Here is an 18,295-nt window from a genome sequence, read left to right on the forward strand (position 1 = left end):
TTTTTCCCCTCTCTAGATATGACCCAGACATTTTGTTAGGCTATGAAGTCCAGATGCATTCCTGGGGTTATCTCTTACAGAGGGCTGCTGCACTAAATGTTGATTTATGCCAGATGATTTCTCGTGTGCCAGGTAAGTTACTGTACAGGATTTCAGTTCAGTTCTAATAGAAGCAAACAGAAGTCTATGAATAAATTAAAAAAAAAAGGAGGGTATTCTTCAGATGGACCTGGTTTTTTTTTTTTGTCGTGTTGTTACAGGCATAATCGCACACACAATTTTAAATGTCAGTGAGATTCTGGGTTTTGGTGTTTTCTGCATTTTTAAATTCCTTCTGTATTCCACTTCTGGGTGTGTCCTGTATCCATGAACCTGGACTCATTTTCAGTAGTCATGTGTGCTGAGTTTTCAGTTTTTGGAGGTGCCTCTACAAGTAATCCTCTTGCTTCTCCTTAGCTTCAGTCATATGTGTATGTCATTCAGGGTATCTGCCATAATTGTTACACACAATTTGCGGTTTCTCTGGCTGGGATGAGAGGACTTATGTCCTGATCAGGTTCTCCTGATCAGCGGTCATCCTGGGCAGCCACTCCGTAATAAAATTTTTACTTTCAGTCGCTATTCTTGTACTGTTCTGTGGGTCTGCCCAGCATCGCAATAGCATCTTTTGTACTGGCATCCTGTGTGCCTGGGCAGCAGAACATGATGTTTTAGAAGAGCAACATTCATACACCCCTTCCTTTAGGTACTAATACTTGTGCCCTCTTCTGATGCTTAAAAATCTTTTGATGGTTTTGATACCTGTGACCCATTTAGAAAAGGTCTGAGTTGTAAGGACCTAGCAGGGGCAAGAAAACGTAAGAACAAATTTGCATCTCCAGTTGAAAGTTGTTTGGTGGACCTTGGTGAATTTTTAAATACTTAATATATGAAAACGGGAACACATGAGAGTTTAGATGTGAATTGGCCAAAGATCAGAAATTTGCTTCTTCATCACAAAGGTTACAAATTTATTCTTCAGGAATGCTAACTGATTGCATGAACCTTGTCATTAAATTCACCTGATGACTCAAGTTCAGATGATACACTGGTTGCAGTAATATCATCTCTGGGTTACAGTCTTCAGAGGGGTTGAAGGATGTTCAGAAAAACTTTTGACACCTTACACTTCAAGATTTGCAATGTCTTTGGTGAGAGCAAGTGTTGCTGTCTAAGGTTTCTTAAACCTGCAAAGATCACAAAGGTTTACTGCTCTACTGTAGAAGTATGGCTGAATGATCTCTTCATTTGGGGACAGATAACTAATGTCATTGCTTTCATTCTCAAAGGCTGAGTCTCAGCTCTTGCCTTGCAGGACAGCTCTGTCTACACTGTAGTTGATGCAGAATCAACAGTTACATCAGCAAAGCTCTCGATAGTACCCATCTCATGGTACAAGCTGTTGTTAAGTTACTGAACTTGGGATACACATGAAGAGTTCCTCAAAGAAAGATTACTTCTCTGGGAACTGTATTGTTCTTAATGGTGATGTCCATCTGTATTTCACAGTGGGGCTTCCTGCCCTACAACTATGAAGTCCCACACAACATGGGTTCAGTACTAGTGAAGGAAACCAGAGTTGAAGCCCTTAACATCTTTGGATATAAGGCTCACATGAGCATGCAGCACTGGTATTCATAGTAGAGATGTTCTTGTGCCACGTGGTAGCTGCACACCCAGAAGTAGAATACATAAGACTTAAAATGTTTCTAAGGAGTGGTGTTATTGCAAGGTAAGTAATTATTCTTTTTTGACTGAACTGCGGGAGAAAGAAAAGGAAACGTTCACACTGATGAGCTTCTCCCAAAAATGTCATGCCATAAGTATGGGCTTGCATGCATGACCATAAACATGAGTGTTGTGTTCTCTGTTGCTTTGTGGCCTCTTTGTCCATGGTTTTGACCCCTCGGTGTTCCTCTTTTCCACCTCTATGCTTCATATTTCCCTCCCTTCTTCACACACTGTATTTTCAGAACATGAACTGCTCCTTCAAGCAGTATGCTCCTCTTTCCTCCCATTGAAATAAAGATAGAAGGTACTTTTCCTTCCCTTTCCTACGACTTCAACTTAACCAAAAGACTTCTCTCTGGTTTTGCTTTATTGGCTGAGTCTGGTGCTGCCTCTGTCATTTACAAGTGAACTTTTCGTAAATCATGGGGGCACACCGCAAGAGAGGTGAGCCCTTTGCCTGTGCATAGTGGCTTTTTTGTGTGGCATGGTAGCCTCCTGTCTCCTCCTTTGGTCACAGCTCAGTTAGTGAGTGGGTAACAGAGGGCGAGAGAGGACTTCTTTTCATTTCATCTGTGCGCTTGAAAGATAGAAAGAGAGTCCCATTCTGCTTCTTTGTTTCCAGAGGTTCGTGTGAATGTTCCCCACACCAGTTGTAGAGCACTACGGGTTTATGTAATATTGCAGTGCTCATCACATGCGGTCTCTTGTTCATCAAGCCAGCGGGTCTTTTGTCACCGCAGTATACTTTGTTGCCTGTCTTTACCAGCAAGATGTGAAGCAAACAAGAAACATAGGGAATCTCCTAAACAAGTCAAAAGAGAACTAGGACGACACTGCACAAAGTAGAACTGATAGTTTCTAGTTCCAGCTGAAAAAAAAAATGGGGACGTGGGGAATGTAAGTTCCTCCCTTGCGCAGGAGATCCAGCGTGTGAAAAAGAAGAAAAGCAGAAGAAAAAAATGTTGCCACTTGTGGGGCCTTTTTTCCATCCAAACATGAAAAGAGAAATTACTATTTTTTTCTCCTTAAAAAACTGAAACATTAAGGAGGTTATCAAAATGTATACCATCTTTTTAAAGTGTTTGGTAACATCTTTTTAAAGTGTTTGAAAGGTCTGCTAGATTTTGTCAAGGCTCTGTGATAAATTGATAAGGTCAGTAAATGACAAATACATTTTCTTAACCATATTTTTATGTATATGATACACGTTTGAAAGATCAACGTACAAAGTCAGTCTGTATTATATTGTTTCACAGCAGTTTTGCAGAGTTTCAGGCCATTTTTTCTTCTGCCTTCAAGGGTAGATGTGCTTCAGGGCTCCATTCTGACCATCATTCAAAGCATTGTTTATCCACACTTCTATACGCTTTGTCCAAAATCTTCTACTTTTTGTTAGTAGGGTACTGTGCAGAGGTACCTGGTAAATGAGTGGTGGCAGAGCACACAACCAGCGGTTGAAAAATGGGTATGGATTTAGAATTGGAGGAAAATTGCCTTCTCTTCTGTTAAACTACTTAGAAGGAGCAAGACTGGTGGATCAAATAACACAGTGTCTTTTCCTATTGAATTTTAACCTATGCTGTACATTTTAAAAAGCTTCTATGTAAAAAGCTTCTATGTTTGGTTCTATAGAACCAAACCCGTACCCTGAAGATGACTGGGAGAAAAGACAGTTTCAAGAAACATACATCAAAAAGGACCATTTTGTGTCGTAAAAACCAAGGATGGCAGAAGAGGATCTCTGTACTGTAGTCACTGCTGTCTTGCAGAAAGGTTCAGGCTAATTCTGCCTTTGCATTTGTTCTCTCTGTGTGTGTTACCCAGAACTCCACCTGCTCCCCCTGCAGTGGGTTTGCTTTTACTGTATGAAAGGCACAGAGTTTTCTCTCCCACGGCCTCGTTCCGACTGTGTAAGATCATTACAAGTAAAGCTTTGAGTTACAAACTCTTTAGGGCAGAAATCGCTTTAATTTTTTATGTTGTGCGCCAGTGTGCATGCAGCTGGGCAGCTGGCTCTCCAGTAACGTTCAGCATTGCTTAACCAGTATATTCACTATGGAGAATATACTGCCGTGGACAGCATTTCAATGAAACCAAAGTAAGAACTGTCTTCAGAGAGATGTGCAAGAGCAGAAAAACCTGGAGAAGTTTTATTTAGAGATTGTGTGGAAGACTGGTAAATAAATAAACTTGTGCAATCATTAGCAGTCTTTATGAATTGTTATTTTTCTAGAGCTCAGATTGCAGGAGAGATAGCATGGTCTGGTCTTGACTGTCCTATAACTCATCTAAATATATTCTCTTTTAATGTCTTTAGATGAAAAGAAAGAGAACAGATTTGCAGCTGAGCTGGATGAATATGGATCAGATACAATGAGTGAAATTAACATTGTTGGGCGAATTATGTTAAATATTTGGAGAATGATGAGAAATGAGGTAAAGCTTTTAAAAGCTTAATATATTTCACTTCCTGGGTTTTTTTAATTATTGTAGGCTTTGAAAATGTCATGTCACACGTAACTGTTCTTTATTTGTACACCTTTTCAAACAGAGCAGTCTGCCACTTTGAGAATGCGTATCGCTAAAATGTGAAATGCTGAAGCCCTTATCTTTCAGTAATGTTTCTTAACGGTATTCCTTTTCACTTCTTTGTGGGTTTTGAGAACAACTTACCTGATCTAGCAACTTGTCTAGAACAGTCCTTCTACTAAATTAAATACTCGAACTCTACTTCAAGCTCTCAGACTTACTCATTGTTTTTTGCCGTTTATCAGTTTACATTTAATACGCAAATAGTTCAGTCTTCGCAAATCTTGTTCTGACCAAATTCAGACCTGATCTTTGTGATCTACTTAGTTTCATGTACTCTTTTCAATCAATGAGGGGTATTCTTTCCTGACCTGTAAATAGGTAGGAACTTCTTAGTATTAATGTTTACCTTTTTAACAAAGACTGCTAATAAAAAGATAATAAATTTAAAGTATTATTTTAAAAGTACAGATTTATTTTGACTATGAAAGACATCGTGCATGTTAACATGCCCTCTGTGATTTTCTAGGTGAATCTAATGAATTACACTTTTGAAAACGTGGGCTTTCATGTTCTTCATCAACGTTTTCCTTTATTTACTTTCCGAGTTCTGTCTGATTGGTTTGATAATGAGGCGGATGTCTACAGGTAATGGTCTATTAATCCATTTTATTGTTTTTAAGACCAGATTCTTAACACTGGATAGGTGTAAGCTAAGTCAGCATAGGAAAAAATGATCAGTTTAGCTCGAGTACTAGAACAGTCTGTATGCAGCAACATGAGCCTATTTATTCTGTTGTTCTGCTGTGTTCTGTGGTGTAGTTATACCCTCGGTATTTCATCTTTGTGTGTTTTGCTGTTTACATGAAAACAAAACAAATGTTCTTTTACAGTTTTAACATACCTGAATAGCTGTGCTATTTTGAAGTTCTGTAAGGTCTTTATTTTGTATATATCGTTGGTCAGAAGGACTTGAGTGAACTGTCAGGTTTCTGTTTTACTTCACAGTGCACATCAGGCAAGCTAGGCTTAAAAACAATACAAACAACTGTGCAAGATGCTAAGATAGCAACTATAGCTGCTTAAAAATACCTCTACACCACACATACCACACTGGGCTTCACTCTTCCTTGTGATTTGGTACTGTGTAATAGAAACAACTTATAAAACTGAGTGCTGATCTGAACATCATTTGTGACATGCATTTAATTTTTGTGAAAGTTAAATACTTTTCAACTAGATGGGAATGTGGTTTAGTGCTGAAATTTATGAAGTTATGTTCAGTTGAGATAGGATGAGTTCCTGAGGAGGATGGTTTCACAGAATGCCACTCAGTCAAAAGACTGAAAACACATGAAGAGAAACTCAGGTTTCTGTTTCAGGGCGGTAAGGATAGCAGGATATGCCTTAACAGTAGTTTGCTGTAACACACTCTGTGCACATCTTTAGAATAGCTAAGTGTATGTTTATGTGCACCACATATGTGAAAGAGCCATAGGAAGATGTTCTCTGGGAGATTTTATGTGCCGGTTTGTAACAAGCTATCATAAAAATACATTTTTCTTAGTAGAAAGAGCAGCACTCTCATGATTGTTTATAACGAGGCGTTCACTTTCACAGATGGAAAATGGTTGATCATTACATTAGCCGGGTCCGTGGGAATCTCCAGTTGTTAGACAAACTGGACTTGATTGACAGAACAAGTGAAATGGCGAGACTTTTCGGCATTCAGTTCTTACATGTATTAACAAGAGGCTCTCAGGTAAGATCTCGTTTTCCTTTTACTTCACAAAAGCAGAGTATTCTTTTCAAAATGTTTTATTTCTTTGGTACATTTTGAGTCAGTTTATGTATTTTCATAAGGTCGCAGAAGACTGTTTTGTGTAACATGAAACTGAAATGTAAAGAAAGGCAAACAGCGGTAAGAAAGGATCGAATGGTTAGTCTCAGATTAAAATAATCTCACATCAGTGACTCTCTTCTACTGACTTCGGGAGCACTAAGTTTTCCCTTCGAGTTGGTATTTTTCACGCTTTGGTGGTCTGAAAATGAATGCTTTTTAACACATTAAGAAGTATAATTGAGCATGTTTCAGAAAGATTAGAGGTTTTCTTCCAGGGCAAACAAAGCTGCATCAAATATGTTCCAAGTGACATTTCCTGAGAAGCAGACCCTTGGGTGAGACTTGATAAGACAGGAAGGGCTCTGGCTTTGTTAAGTACACGTGTCATGCGAGGCTATTCTCGCTCACGTGTGTCTGCTTTTCTGTTGTTGTCTTCTTTCCTACCATCTGCCTGCTTTCTGTTTTAATAGACGTGTAGCTGAGCTGACCAGGATCTATTATTTACTTGCCAACTTCTGTGGACAAAAACTAATGTCATAACCGTTCCAGCATTGTCTTAAGCCAGTCAGAAACAGGAGTGTCTGAAGCTGCAGTTCCTGAACAATTAACCCAATTAAAAAAGGTTGCCACCTTTCTTCCTTTGATGGAAGTTGCCCGTGTCATCTCTTGACCCAGTGCACGTTCTTTTTGGTCTTGCTGGTACTGTATTTCGAGGGGGAGGGGAGAGACAGGGGGAGCGATACCAGCAGCAGAACCATGGTGGCATTTAACAGGTATTTGCCAGTTAGGCTCCCTGATCTGTTTTTCCGTGTTACCAGAACAGTACCACTGTTGGAGCAAGGGAAGAGAAGTGCACAGTTAGGAACAGGGAGGGTGGGACTGGCACACTGCCAACGTAGCTATGCTTAAACTGTCACGACTGCAGCCTGCAAAGACTGTTCTGCCTGTCATTTTCTCAAATGGCTGTGAGTGGGAGTGAGCAACAGAAACATACTGCGTTTCCTATCCTGACTGTTCTTTTCTCTTCCCTTCTGTGCACGTTTTGGTTCCATTGAAACTTTCTAGATCACAGAAATGGCAGTTGCAACAGTTCCCAGGCACTTTAAATTATATTTTTTTTCACTTAGGAGAATCATCACTACCTTTTATGAAAGTGTTCTTTTCTTCCTTAGCTGAAAAAGGTGTTAAAATGGAATTGTACTCAGAACAGATTTCAGATCTTCTGTTTTTTCCGTATTTTTGTTGTCTCTTACTCAGTTTTACAAGGCCTTTTTTAAAGGTGATTTTTTTCTTCTATTTTATTAAGGTATCTTGAATATTCTATAGTAGACTAAAAAAATAACAGGAAATGGTCATAAGCATATGGATTATTAGTCAGATGATTGAAGAACTTGCTGAAAACCAGAAAAAAAAACGCTTGCTAAATGCAGTTCCTGAGCACCTCGTCACACATCTGAGCTCAGCACTGGACACAGATTAGCGTGCAGTTAGTGCAAGGCAGCAGTACCTTCAGCTGCTGCAAAACTGCGCTTTCAAACCCCGACCTGTTTGTAAGATGTCAGGGTCTTGTTAAAGCTGGAGCTTCTGTTATTTCATTTCTAACATCAAAGGAAATAAGTTGTCCCTAACACTTTCAGTATTGAAAGACTGAAGATGTAGTGTGTCAGGTAGAGGGCTTTTGAATAGTGATTTAGTTGCTTACAGAGCACTGGATCTTAGGATTATACAGAACTGTTCTGTGATACTGTGGGATTTTCAGACCTTCACCACCCATGTATGTAATTTTCAGCTGTTCTGGGTTTTACTGTGAACGGACACAGTGAATACCTGGCTATTAGTGCTTTTTAAAGCCTTACTAAATAAATAGGGCTGGTATTTTCTCATGTTGCTACCTCCACATGTGGCGGTTTTTGATGTCTTGATCAAGGTGAAAGTTCTTAAACTTTTGTTATTTTATGCTTTTTGTACTACTTGTGGCATCATCAAGGAGAAAGCATGATGCCCAGTGCAAAGGAGAGGACTTCTGAAATGGGCTGACATAGCTTTTTCCCTTTGTTCTCTTGCTGCCAAGTACATTCTAGTTATTTCTCATGGTCAAAAACTTAGAGGCGTAATTATTAACTCCTGTAACTCACATGCTATTTCTCTGTTTTCCCAAATGTTGAAGGAAAATTGCTGCACAGATTCCTATGGATAGTGGTCATCAACTGTGTATTATATTTGGTTTTCATCAATGTTCAGCAAATCTCAAAATTACGGTGTAGCAAATGCTCATTCACTGACTGTAGCATGGTCATTTCTATATGTCACTGCAGCCTGCTGGATGTTTATTTTTTTAACCTGAGCTGGATGTTTATTTTTTCCATAGCTAAAAATTAGAACTACTTGATTTTCAATGATTAGGGCTAAATGAGGAGGAAATACATGGAAAAGTTGGCTATACAAAAGTTCACGTACATCACTAGATGTGATTGAAAATACATTAAGAGTAAGACAATGGCTATTTATTTTGGAAAACTGGTCGTCTGTACTTTAAATTCAGGAAATGTAAATGTGCATTTACCTGGTTTTAATACAGCCATGTTTATTTTGCAGTTTTAACATTACAATGATTATACCCAGACTGACCCAAACTGTTTTGCAGTATCGTGTGGAGTCGATGATGCTGCGTGTTGCCAAGCCAATGAATTACATTCCTGTGACACCCAGTGTCCAGCAGCGAGCTCAAATGAAAGCCCTGCAGTGTGTTCCCTTAATAATGGAGCCAGAATCCCGCTTCTACAGCAACGCTGTTCTTGTATTAGATTTCCAGTCATTATATCCTTCCATCGTGATAGCATACAACTACTGTTTTTCAACCTGCCTGGGACATGTGGAGAACTTAGGAAAGTAAGTTGTTGTTCTTATCTCACAAACTTTGATTCTGTAGAGATTTCAGCATCTTTTCTAAGGCACCGAGAACCCGTGGTTGTCGCTGGAAACAATGGGCATGTATGAGTAGCACCATTTTCTGCTACACAATAGAGATGATAAAGATCCACCCTGTGGGTGTGGAGGGGTGTGCATGTACACTGAGATACGCACATACACACATTAATGTGTATTTTTAACTGCGTACAGAATTAGACTTCATTCTGTTAAAAAAATGTTAAATAAGTCTGCGTGTGCTTGTGTGTACAGCTGTTTCATTGTGGTGATGCTATTTAATATTGCTTCAGAGTGAATTAAAATGTTACATAAATCCACTACCTGTTTTCAAAACTGGACTAGTAATATTCCGCTGTATGTTATAAGTTGTTGTTCTTCTGTTCTAACGGTTGTAGTTCACTCAAATCTTAACTATTCAAAATGAAAAGGTACAATGAGTTATTCTGTGTGGCATCTCCTATCGAGCTTAACAGTAATTCTGTTAATTGAAAAAAAATACCATTTCTCATTATAATTACCTCTGTAAGACAGCATTTGGAAGAATGGGAAGATGCACGCAGTGATTACTAGGTGTCACCATCAGGTTTTCAAGTTTCTGATTTGAAATTCTGAATTTGTAGGAAGAAAATCTGTGCAGCGTGTGCCTTGGTAAACATGCATGGTTTCCATAGAGGATTGCAGTACGATACGTGCATCCATTAACTCAGCATTTGGAAATAAGGCATTAATGCAGAACAGAACTGATAAATTATGCATGTGTTGAAATTTAGCCATTTATTACTAATTTATTCCTAGAGCCTCTTGCATGAAGCTTAAGAAATTTTAAATGAAACTATGTTTGTTTTTACCTGAGTTTATAATTGTGTTTCTGTCCTTGCTGGCATTATCAGCATTCTAATACAAGTTCGTGCCTCTCCATGATTGGGCTGTAAGGGGATGAATTGTCTTCATAATTAATTTTTCTCTTTATCAGATATGATGCATTCAAATTTGGCTGTACCTCTCTCCGAGTACCTCCTGACTTACTTTACCAGATCAGGCATGATATCACAGTGTCACCCAGTGGAGTAGCTTTTGTCAAGGTAATGATACTAGTGCTCTGTGACAGGCAGTTTCACCTTGTGGTGACTGACTAGCTTAAGATCAAATTGATACTGTGGTTTATATTTTGCTCCATTAAGAGCAGTCAGAAGGGGGCGGGGGGGAGATGCAGTCTGTCATTTCCCAGTGTTTTTCGGTATTTGTCAGAGTGCTGAACTTCTGACAGTTCAGGAAATAAAATGTCATCGTTATGCTTTCATTTATACTCAAGGCTTATTTCATTCATAATTAAACTGTATTTTACTTGTGCACTTTGGAGATCAAACAGTAATTATCTGTGTGTAACACTTCATTCTTTTCCTGCCTGTACAGCAGAATGTTTTCCTAGAAAAAGAATCATGGTTCGGGAGATGAAACTCCCTGGCTTGCTTTCTATTGTTCTCATTTTATGTTATGTGTACTGGTGGCTGATTTGTAATGAATTAATAAATGTAGCCTGGAGCTCTGAACAATAATCAGCCAAACAGCAGCTTACATACATTTAATGTAAAACAAAAACTCAAACTAAAGAATATTTGCATAATTTTTAGAAGATAATATTCCTTTAGCATTTAACATGTTGAGAACTCTCAGTTAAATACTGAAGTCCCACTTGAGTTAATAAGGTTATCTAAACGTGGCAGTAGCAGGGCTGCTGCAGACAAAAACCAGAAAGCTCTTTACCCTGCCCTTAAGAGCTTTGGCTATATTCTAGGGTGCTTGTGTATTTGTGGCAAGAGCCAAACCGTTAGTGCCTAGGGCACCTTGCTAATTAATTCATCTTCTTAACAGTGATTATCTAACAGTTCTGGGTTTTGCTTTCACTCCTAACGGTTTAGGTTGGGCTTTTTAACATATTTTTTTCCTTTGTTCTTTGATGGCAGCCTTCAGTAAGGAAGGGTGTGCTGCCAAGAATGCTGGAAGAAATCTTGAAGACTAGGATAATGGTGAAACAGTCGATGAAGGCTTACAAGCATGACAAGGCTATAACTCGAATGCTGGAAGCTCGTCAGTTGGGTCTTAAATATATAGCTAATTTTACATTTGGTTACACTGCTGCTAATTTTTCTGGAAGAATGCCATGCACTGAGGTAAGGGTTGCAGACAGAAATGCAGAACAAGTGTGAAAAAGACACTATTAATAAAGTATAGTGAGATAACACAGTATTACTACTGGAAACCTATTTAATGTAAATACCTCCATAAAAGCTGGGCTTATTTGTAGTATTGAAAATCAGCAACTTGGGATTTATTTGGGCTCTTTTTTTTTTTTTTTTTTTTTTAAAAAGGTATTGCTGTCTCTCCTCCAGAGCTAAATCCTCAATTAAAAAAAACAACTTGTGATTTTTTTGTGGTCTTTTTTTTTTTTTTTTTTTTTTAAAAAAGTATTTTTCTTCTTCCCATAAAAGAGCATTTGGAGTTGGCATTTCTGTAGCATTCTCTCCAAAGGTATGTTGGATTACAGTTCTAATAATGGAAATAAAACACTGTAGCTGTTTCTTAGTTTTCATACAGAGAGGAATCCGCAGAATCCAAGAGAAAGTTCTTCTAAGCAATCTTGTCTTGCTCCTTATTCTTTCAATATGCCTGAAGAAGTTCAGATCAAATTTTCCTTTATGTTAATTTGTAATAATTTTTGATCGCTTCCTTTAATTCTTGCTATTTTGTGGTAATGGATTTGTTATATGCATTTAAACTGTGAAATAAAACATATTGTCTCACTATAGTAATTTTCATAACCAGCTGAAGCAAGGTTAGGCTGTGTTTGCCAGGAGCCAATACTGGGTTTAGCAGCAGAATAAAGATTTTCAATCTCTCTTTTACTTTGCAGCTTGGCGATAGCATTGTCCACAAAGCCAGAGAGACATTGGAGCGTGCTATAAAACTGGTGAACGATACCAAAAAATGGGGTGCTCATGTTGTGTATGGGGATACTGACAGGTACGTAACGGTCTGCTCCTCACAGCGTTCAAAAATTATAGGAGTTCTTCGGAGATGTATTTTTCTTTTGCCTCAACGAGGGGGATTTGTGATACCAAAAAGAGTATGTGGACCCTCTGCGGGATGTTGCTTACTGTCTTGCAGAATATACAAAGTAAATAATACTTATTTTCTTGGAGTTTCTTTTAGGACTCTTAGAAAGCACTTCAGGGGTTCCTTTCTTTTCAAAATTACGTGGAACAGAAGGAGGGGGGAAAACCATATTTTTTCAGTTGTGAATTAATATAACTGTTATTATCAAAAGAGTATTTTTATGCCAGTTTATATTGGAAAATATTTACAATATAGCAGGCAGTGCATGTTGATACTTAGAGGACGGCACTCTTCAAACGTGGATACAGTTCAGAAGCAGCCACCAGATCGTGCAAAGATATTATTAGGCTGCCTAAAATACATCATATACGTATACATATCCCCCCTTTCTCAGTCGATCTGTCATCGCGGCACTAATAGCCATGCTCTAGTGTCTCCATCTCTGGTGCTAGACTTGGAAAGTTATTAATCCATGGGAAACAAAGCTTGACTGGCTGACACCTTTCTTAATATCTTGTGAATCCAGTGACTGATTTCAGCGAGATCTGATGACAGACTGGAAATTTCAAACATACTAAATTCTAAGTAGTAGCTTCACAAAAAAAAAAAAAAAATGTTGTTGGAGAAAGGAAGTAAAATGCTATTGTTGCTTGTAGTGGAGAAGAAAAGGGTGTACCCGAAGCTCTTCACAGTTCTCTCCTGGTAACTACAGTTTTGCAGTGCTTGGGAGCAGTGGTGCTCCCTGCCTTAGCAGAGAGTCACGGCATTTGTCGTGCCCTTGGCACTCCTGATCTTACTGAACGCTGAAGTTTCTCAGGTTTTTGGCTTTTCTAGCTGAAGGAAGGGAACAGAATCGGTGCCTTGAGACCAGGAAAATGTAGTTTATGTGTTTCAGGAACAATGTTGAACAGATTCGTGCTTATTTCCTATGTCTGATTTCTTGTAGCATGTTTGTACTCTTGAAAGGAGCCACGAAGGAGCAGTCTTTTAAGATTGGTCAAGAAATTGCTGAAGCTGTAACAGCAACAAACCCCAAACCTGTTAAACTGAAGTTTGAAAAGGTAAAAGAAAAATACTTTATTTCAAGCATGTTGGGTGAAAACACGGTTGTCCTAGAAACAGAAAAAGAAAAATTGAGAAGTTCAGGTTAAGTATTTTTCTGGACACTGAGGATATGTAAGTCGTGTGCTGTATTGTTTTTGCGGGACTATTGCAAGCTCCTTAATGCCTCGGGGAGCTTGTCAAAGGAGCACTGCAGCATCAAGAACAAAAAGAAATATTCCTACTTTCACATCAGCAGTTCAAATTGCAAATTTGAAATTGCTCTCACATCAGTTTGTGGAAGCGTCACCCTCAGTTCTGTATTATATACATACCATCAAACCAATGTGTGCAACTTGCTACAGAAAATGTATACCAGCCCTTGAAGTGATTCCAGTGCACTAATTACCAGCCTGATCTTTACTCTTCAGCCAGCCCTAGCATGCTTCAGGGTATGTCCGTGTGATACATACACATTTAAAATGAAAAACCGTGACAATCCATTCAGTAGGCTTTTGGAAGAAGGATTAATGACGGTAAGCCTCTTAGAGAAGAGCAAGGCAGTGAGATACTAACTTTTGCAGAAATTTATCACTGGCAAGTCCTTAGCAGTCAGTTCAGGTGCTGTAGATATTTTCAAAGTACATACCTGTCTCAACAGTTCAATCAGAATTTGTGAGCAAATTGCCGTTTTTCACAGAAAACACAGTAGAAAAATAACTAGCAAGGAAAGGCAGGATACCTGTGGCAGGCAGGGCAACTTTTCCTGGCTGGCTGATGTATAAGGACCCCTGCCACTTTGAGGCAATTCTGTGTTATTAGGCCAGAGTAAGCACCTAGAAAGAAATACCAGGTGCGAGGGTACACTTGAGAAGACGTCCGAATGCTTCAGTTCCAGTACCCTTATTCACCTGTAGGTCAAAATACTGAGTCATTTCCTAGGGTGATTTCCTAGCAGAGGAACAGGAAAACGCCTCAGAGCTGGAGCGTCAGTTCAAGAAGTGGGACACCTGTGTGCAGGACCTTCTTCAGCCTGAGGCAATCCATACTCACTGCTCCCTCTTCCATGAGAGCCGGGAAGATGTGGTGTTATCCTAGTAATACTGGGAAGAAATGGTTCCCCATTCTTTCTTGTAAAACTGGTCAAGGAATACTGACATAGTCAAGAATGAAGTAGGAGGTTGCAGAAAACAAGTAAAAGAGACCATGACCCTAAAAATCCATTCATGAGGAAACGGTTCTCTAAGGCTAGGCCTTTAAAAAGCATGCTTCCCCACATCAAGATATAACTGACTTTAGGTGCCTCAAAATTAGATGAAGTTTGAAAATAGGAAGTGGAAAGCCACTACGTCTGCTGGGAATGTTTTCTTCTCTGATGTTTGAAGTGGAGTTGTTTTCTTTTTAAGAAAGAGAGATAATACAGTTAGTTTACAAAAGCTGACAGATGCAATCTAGAAAAGTCAGCATACTCAAAACAAATTATGTTATGTGTCACTTTTCATTTGAGCTTCGGGTGGTTTAATCTTCAATGAAGTATAAAGTGATTTAAGAATGGGACACCACTGAATCCCAACTTCCTCAGCCATCTTTCGATCTAGTTTATTGGATTTAATGATTTAAAACCAGAAAACAAACAGAAAAACCCCAAAGCAAAGTATTCCTTCCTCTATGTTCAGAGCTACCTTACATTCCCAGAGCACGCTAGATTGGGCTGTCGTCTTTCTGAACGTTCCAGGTCTACTTGCCGTGTGTCCTGCAAACTAAGAAGAGGTACGTGGGTTACATGTATGAAACACTGGACCAGAAGGACCCAGTATTCGATGCAAAAGGCATAGAGACAGTCCGAAGAGACTCCTGTCCTGCTGTTTCCAAGGTAAAATACTCGTATTCTGTTACTTCATAGTGTATTTGTCCTTTCTCAGAGTTTCTAGCCCCTGTGAGTTGTCTGGGACTTCATCTGTTTTTTGGGTATGAGCCATTTGAAAGACATGTTGAAGATCTTGCACGTCATTTGAGGGGCTTGCACTTTCCATCTTAACTGCTGTCTTTCAGCCCCTAAAAAACCCCTAAATTCCCTTAGCCCTAGGTAAGTTCTCTAGAAAACCATTCTGGATCTAGTTCACTGCAACTGGAAGTAATTATTACTTCAGTATGAGTGAGGCACGCTGATGTGTCTGCTAAATAGCTCACTCACAGAAATCTAGCTGAGAATTCGTTTAAAATAAACTGTCTTGCCTGTATTGGGGGGTTAAAAAGAAAAGGCTTTTGATCTTAATCAAGTCAAAACCAATTTATGCCAGTTAGAAAGGTAACCAGTTAGGAGGATTTACTTCCTTTTTTTTTTTTTTTTTTTTAATCAAACTTTTTTTTTTTTTCTGGGGGGGACAGAACTTCTTGCAGTTAGAAAGGTAACCAGTTAGGAGGATTTTCTTCCTTTTTTTTTTTTTTTTTTTTAATCCAAATTCTTTTCTGTTTCTGAGGTGGTCAGAAAATCTTGGCAAAGTAATTTAGATGGCAGGTAGAAGCATCTTTTCCTTGTACTCTGGAAAACCTCTGTAATTGTCAGAACTAGTGCTGGAGTATGGATATTGTGAAAGATGTGTCAAACTGAGGACAAAGTTGTCCAGTACTGTGTTTACAAATGTCTCTGAGTGGAAGAGAGTGCAGTTTGTTGTCACATTAACATTCTAGTTCACGACTGATACTTTTTCTAAGCAGTGTGTTAATATTTCCATATTATTTACTGTTTTTCTGACCTTTCTCCTTTGGTTGTAAAGATACTTGAGTGTTCTATCAAGCTGCTATTTGAAACACGGGACATAAGTCAGATCAAACAGTACGTTCAGAACCAGTGCATGAAGTTACTGGAAGGAAAAGCTAGCATGCAAGACTTCATCTTCGCAAAGGAGTACAGAGGGAGCTCAGCTTACAGACCTGGATCCTGTGTGCCAGCCCTGGAAATCACCAGGTGAGGAGATGAGGGAGCGCTAATCATGTGTTCATTTTTCTCTTGACCTTTGTACTGCTAAGTTACAGGTAGCAGTGAGATGTCTCCTCCAGATATTGTTGCAGCAGTTGGCTCTGACTTTCTTGTGTGTGTGAAGAGAAATCAGTCATCAGATAGTCCTAGAAAGCCTTTTCGTAGTCCTGGAAAGCACCACACATGTTGAAGAGTAAATTCTCCTTGTCAGGGTGCTGCAACGGTGTGCTCACTGCTGTTGCTTATGCTTTGTTTTTGTGCAAGGGCTTGGATCTCCAAGATTGTCCATCATTCACGGATATTAGACCCGTTAAAAATTGTAATAGTGATGTCTCTCAGTGCTGTGAAACACATCACCAGGCATAATTTTTAATTTTTTTAAAAGTAGCTTACTGAAAGTTAGTATTTCATCCTGTTGATAATTGTTCATCAGTAAGAGATAATGTGACCTGGCACATTTTGCCACCTTGCTTAATGGTCTTTAAATTGAAGTATGCTTTTTAAATAAAATAAAATCCAAGTCCTGGATTAACATCTGCTTCAACTTGAATTGTCCTTTGCTGTCTGGGTCCTTGAGCTCTTTTTACCCTAGCTGCTCTTTATTAAAATATTTCTTTAAGGAAGGGAAGCTGGAAAGCAACCCGCAAGCAAATCCAAGTGACCTGAAACAGAACCTATCTTCAGGGCTTGCGTTGCAAATTCTAACATTTGGGTCTGATTGTGAGACAAACTGAAAATGTAACAGCTTGGTCCCGTGCTTCATAATAGACACTAATTCGGTTGTCTGGAGAGCTACTGAGAGAATCAGATGGGGGAGTGTACAAGCAAATGAAGTAACTGTGAATTTGTCTCTGGACACATAGTAAAGGCTATTTTTAAACAGGAGAATGCTTGCCTACGACCGTCGCTCCGAACCACGAGTTGGGGAGCGAGTGCCCTATGTCATTGTGTACGGCATGCCCGGACTCCCCCTGATCCAGCTGGTGAGGCGGCCCGTCGAAGTCCTGCAGGATCCCAGCCTGAGGCTGAACGCCACCTACTATATTACCAAACAAATCCTGCCACCACTGGCACGCGTGTTCTCACTTATCGGCATAGACGTCTTCAGCTGGTACCATGAGCTGCCACGGGTAAGGGTTTGGAAACAAAGCAATTACAAGGTGGTGTAGCTATGTTTGGTTTTATTGTAACTTACCATGGAATTGAGGTTTATGTGAGGCAACAGCAAAGGTGATTTTACAAGGCAGTGTTTGATGCCCAAACACGCAGACCTGATTCTTGCGTCTTCTGTGTGGCTTTTTTCTCACTTAGTAAATCAGTATTTTCAGCCAGCCCTTCTGTGCAGGGTCGATCACATCTTCTATTTTCTGACACCTTCTATAGCTTAAAAGAATGTTTTGCTGTAACTGTTTATTTTTAGCAGTACTTGTATATGCATCTATTTGGCCATACCGCCTTTTAAATCTCTCTCTAGTAGATGCTGGAACTTCAGTTTTTCCAAGATGTTCTGAGTTCTTTTCTCTTTATAGAAAAGCTGGTCATGCCCCAGCAGCAGGAAGAGTTCTTTAAGAATCTGTATCACCAGAAATTTTTAACTAATTCTATCCAAAACTGACCTTCCTAGAAGTTAAAGAAATCATTGAGACGCAGGAAGAGAAGTGTTAGGTAGCTGGATTTTAGTTTGCGATTCCCCTGACAAAAAGGGATGGTGAAAGACAGTGTATCTGTCTAGTTATGATACTCTGCTTAGTGTAGATTTCAGCAGCATAGTAGTACACCATGGTTCGCCCTGCAGACTTTTAATATGACCTTGATTTACTTCAGTTCTGCTTCCTGTCTCTACCTTTCTGGTGGCACTGTGACACTCACCGTAAGTATCCCCAACACGCTGCTCTAAAAAGGCAGAGAGAGCCCTGATGTTCTGCAAGGGAGCACCGCGGCGGTCACAGGGAGCCGAGCAGCTGGGTGTTCGAAGCGGGAGGTTGAAGGAGAGCACAAAACCTCAGTCACACACCACCAGGAGCGAGTGCAGAGAACAGACTTCCTGGGGAGGGGCAGGAGTGGAGGTTTGTCCGGAGCAACGAGAGCGT

At 39.5% G+C, this 18,295-nt stretch overlaps 1 protein-coding gene across 1 annotated transcript in view; it reads left to right on the forward strand.

Moving 5' to 3' along the window:
• REV3L (REV3-like, polymerase (DNA directed), zeta, catalytic subunit) overlaps window positions 1-18,295 on the forward strand; it is a gene marked incomplete at its 5' end in the record, with an annotated part of 72,593 nt that overhangs the window by 50,073 nt on the left and 4,225 nt on the right. Inside the window, 12 exons of the mRNA XM_010142996.1 lie at window positions 17-132; window positions 4,088-4,206; window positions 4,829-4,947; window positions 5,920-6,061; window positions 8,787-9,031; window positions 10,044-10,152; window positions 11,035-11,241; window positions 11,982-12,091; window positions 13,131-13,245; window positions 14,961-15,098; window positions 16,003-16,193; window positions 17,089-17,335. Of these exons, the coding sequence (XP_010141298.1) occupies window positions 17-132; window positions 4,088-4,206; window positions 4,829-4,947; window positions 5,920-6,061; window positions 8,787-9,031; window positions 10,044-10,152; window positions 11,035-11,241; window positions 11,982-12,091; window positions 13,131-13,245; window positions 14,961-15,098; window positions 16,003-16,193; window positions 17,089-17,335 (1,858 nt within the window). The remainder of the gene's footprint in view (window positions 1-16; window positions 133-4,087; window positions 4,207-4,828; window positions 4,948-5,919; window positions 6,062-8,786; window positions 9,032-10,043; window positions 10,153-11,034; window positions 11,242-11,981; window positions 12,092-13,130; window positions 13,246-14,960; window positions 15,099-16,002; window positions 16,194-17,088; window positions 17,336-18,295) is intronic.

This window comes from Buceros rhinoceros, unplaced genomic scaffold (genome assembly GCF_000710305.1).
Source record: "Buceros rhinoceros silvestris isolate BGI_N320 unplaced genomic scaffold, ASM71030v1 scaffold12469, whole genome shotgun sequence".
Lineage (NCBI taxonomy): Eukaryota > Metazoa > Chordata > Aves > Bucerotiformes > Bucerotidae > Buceros > Buceros rhinoceros.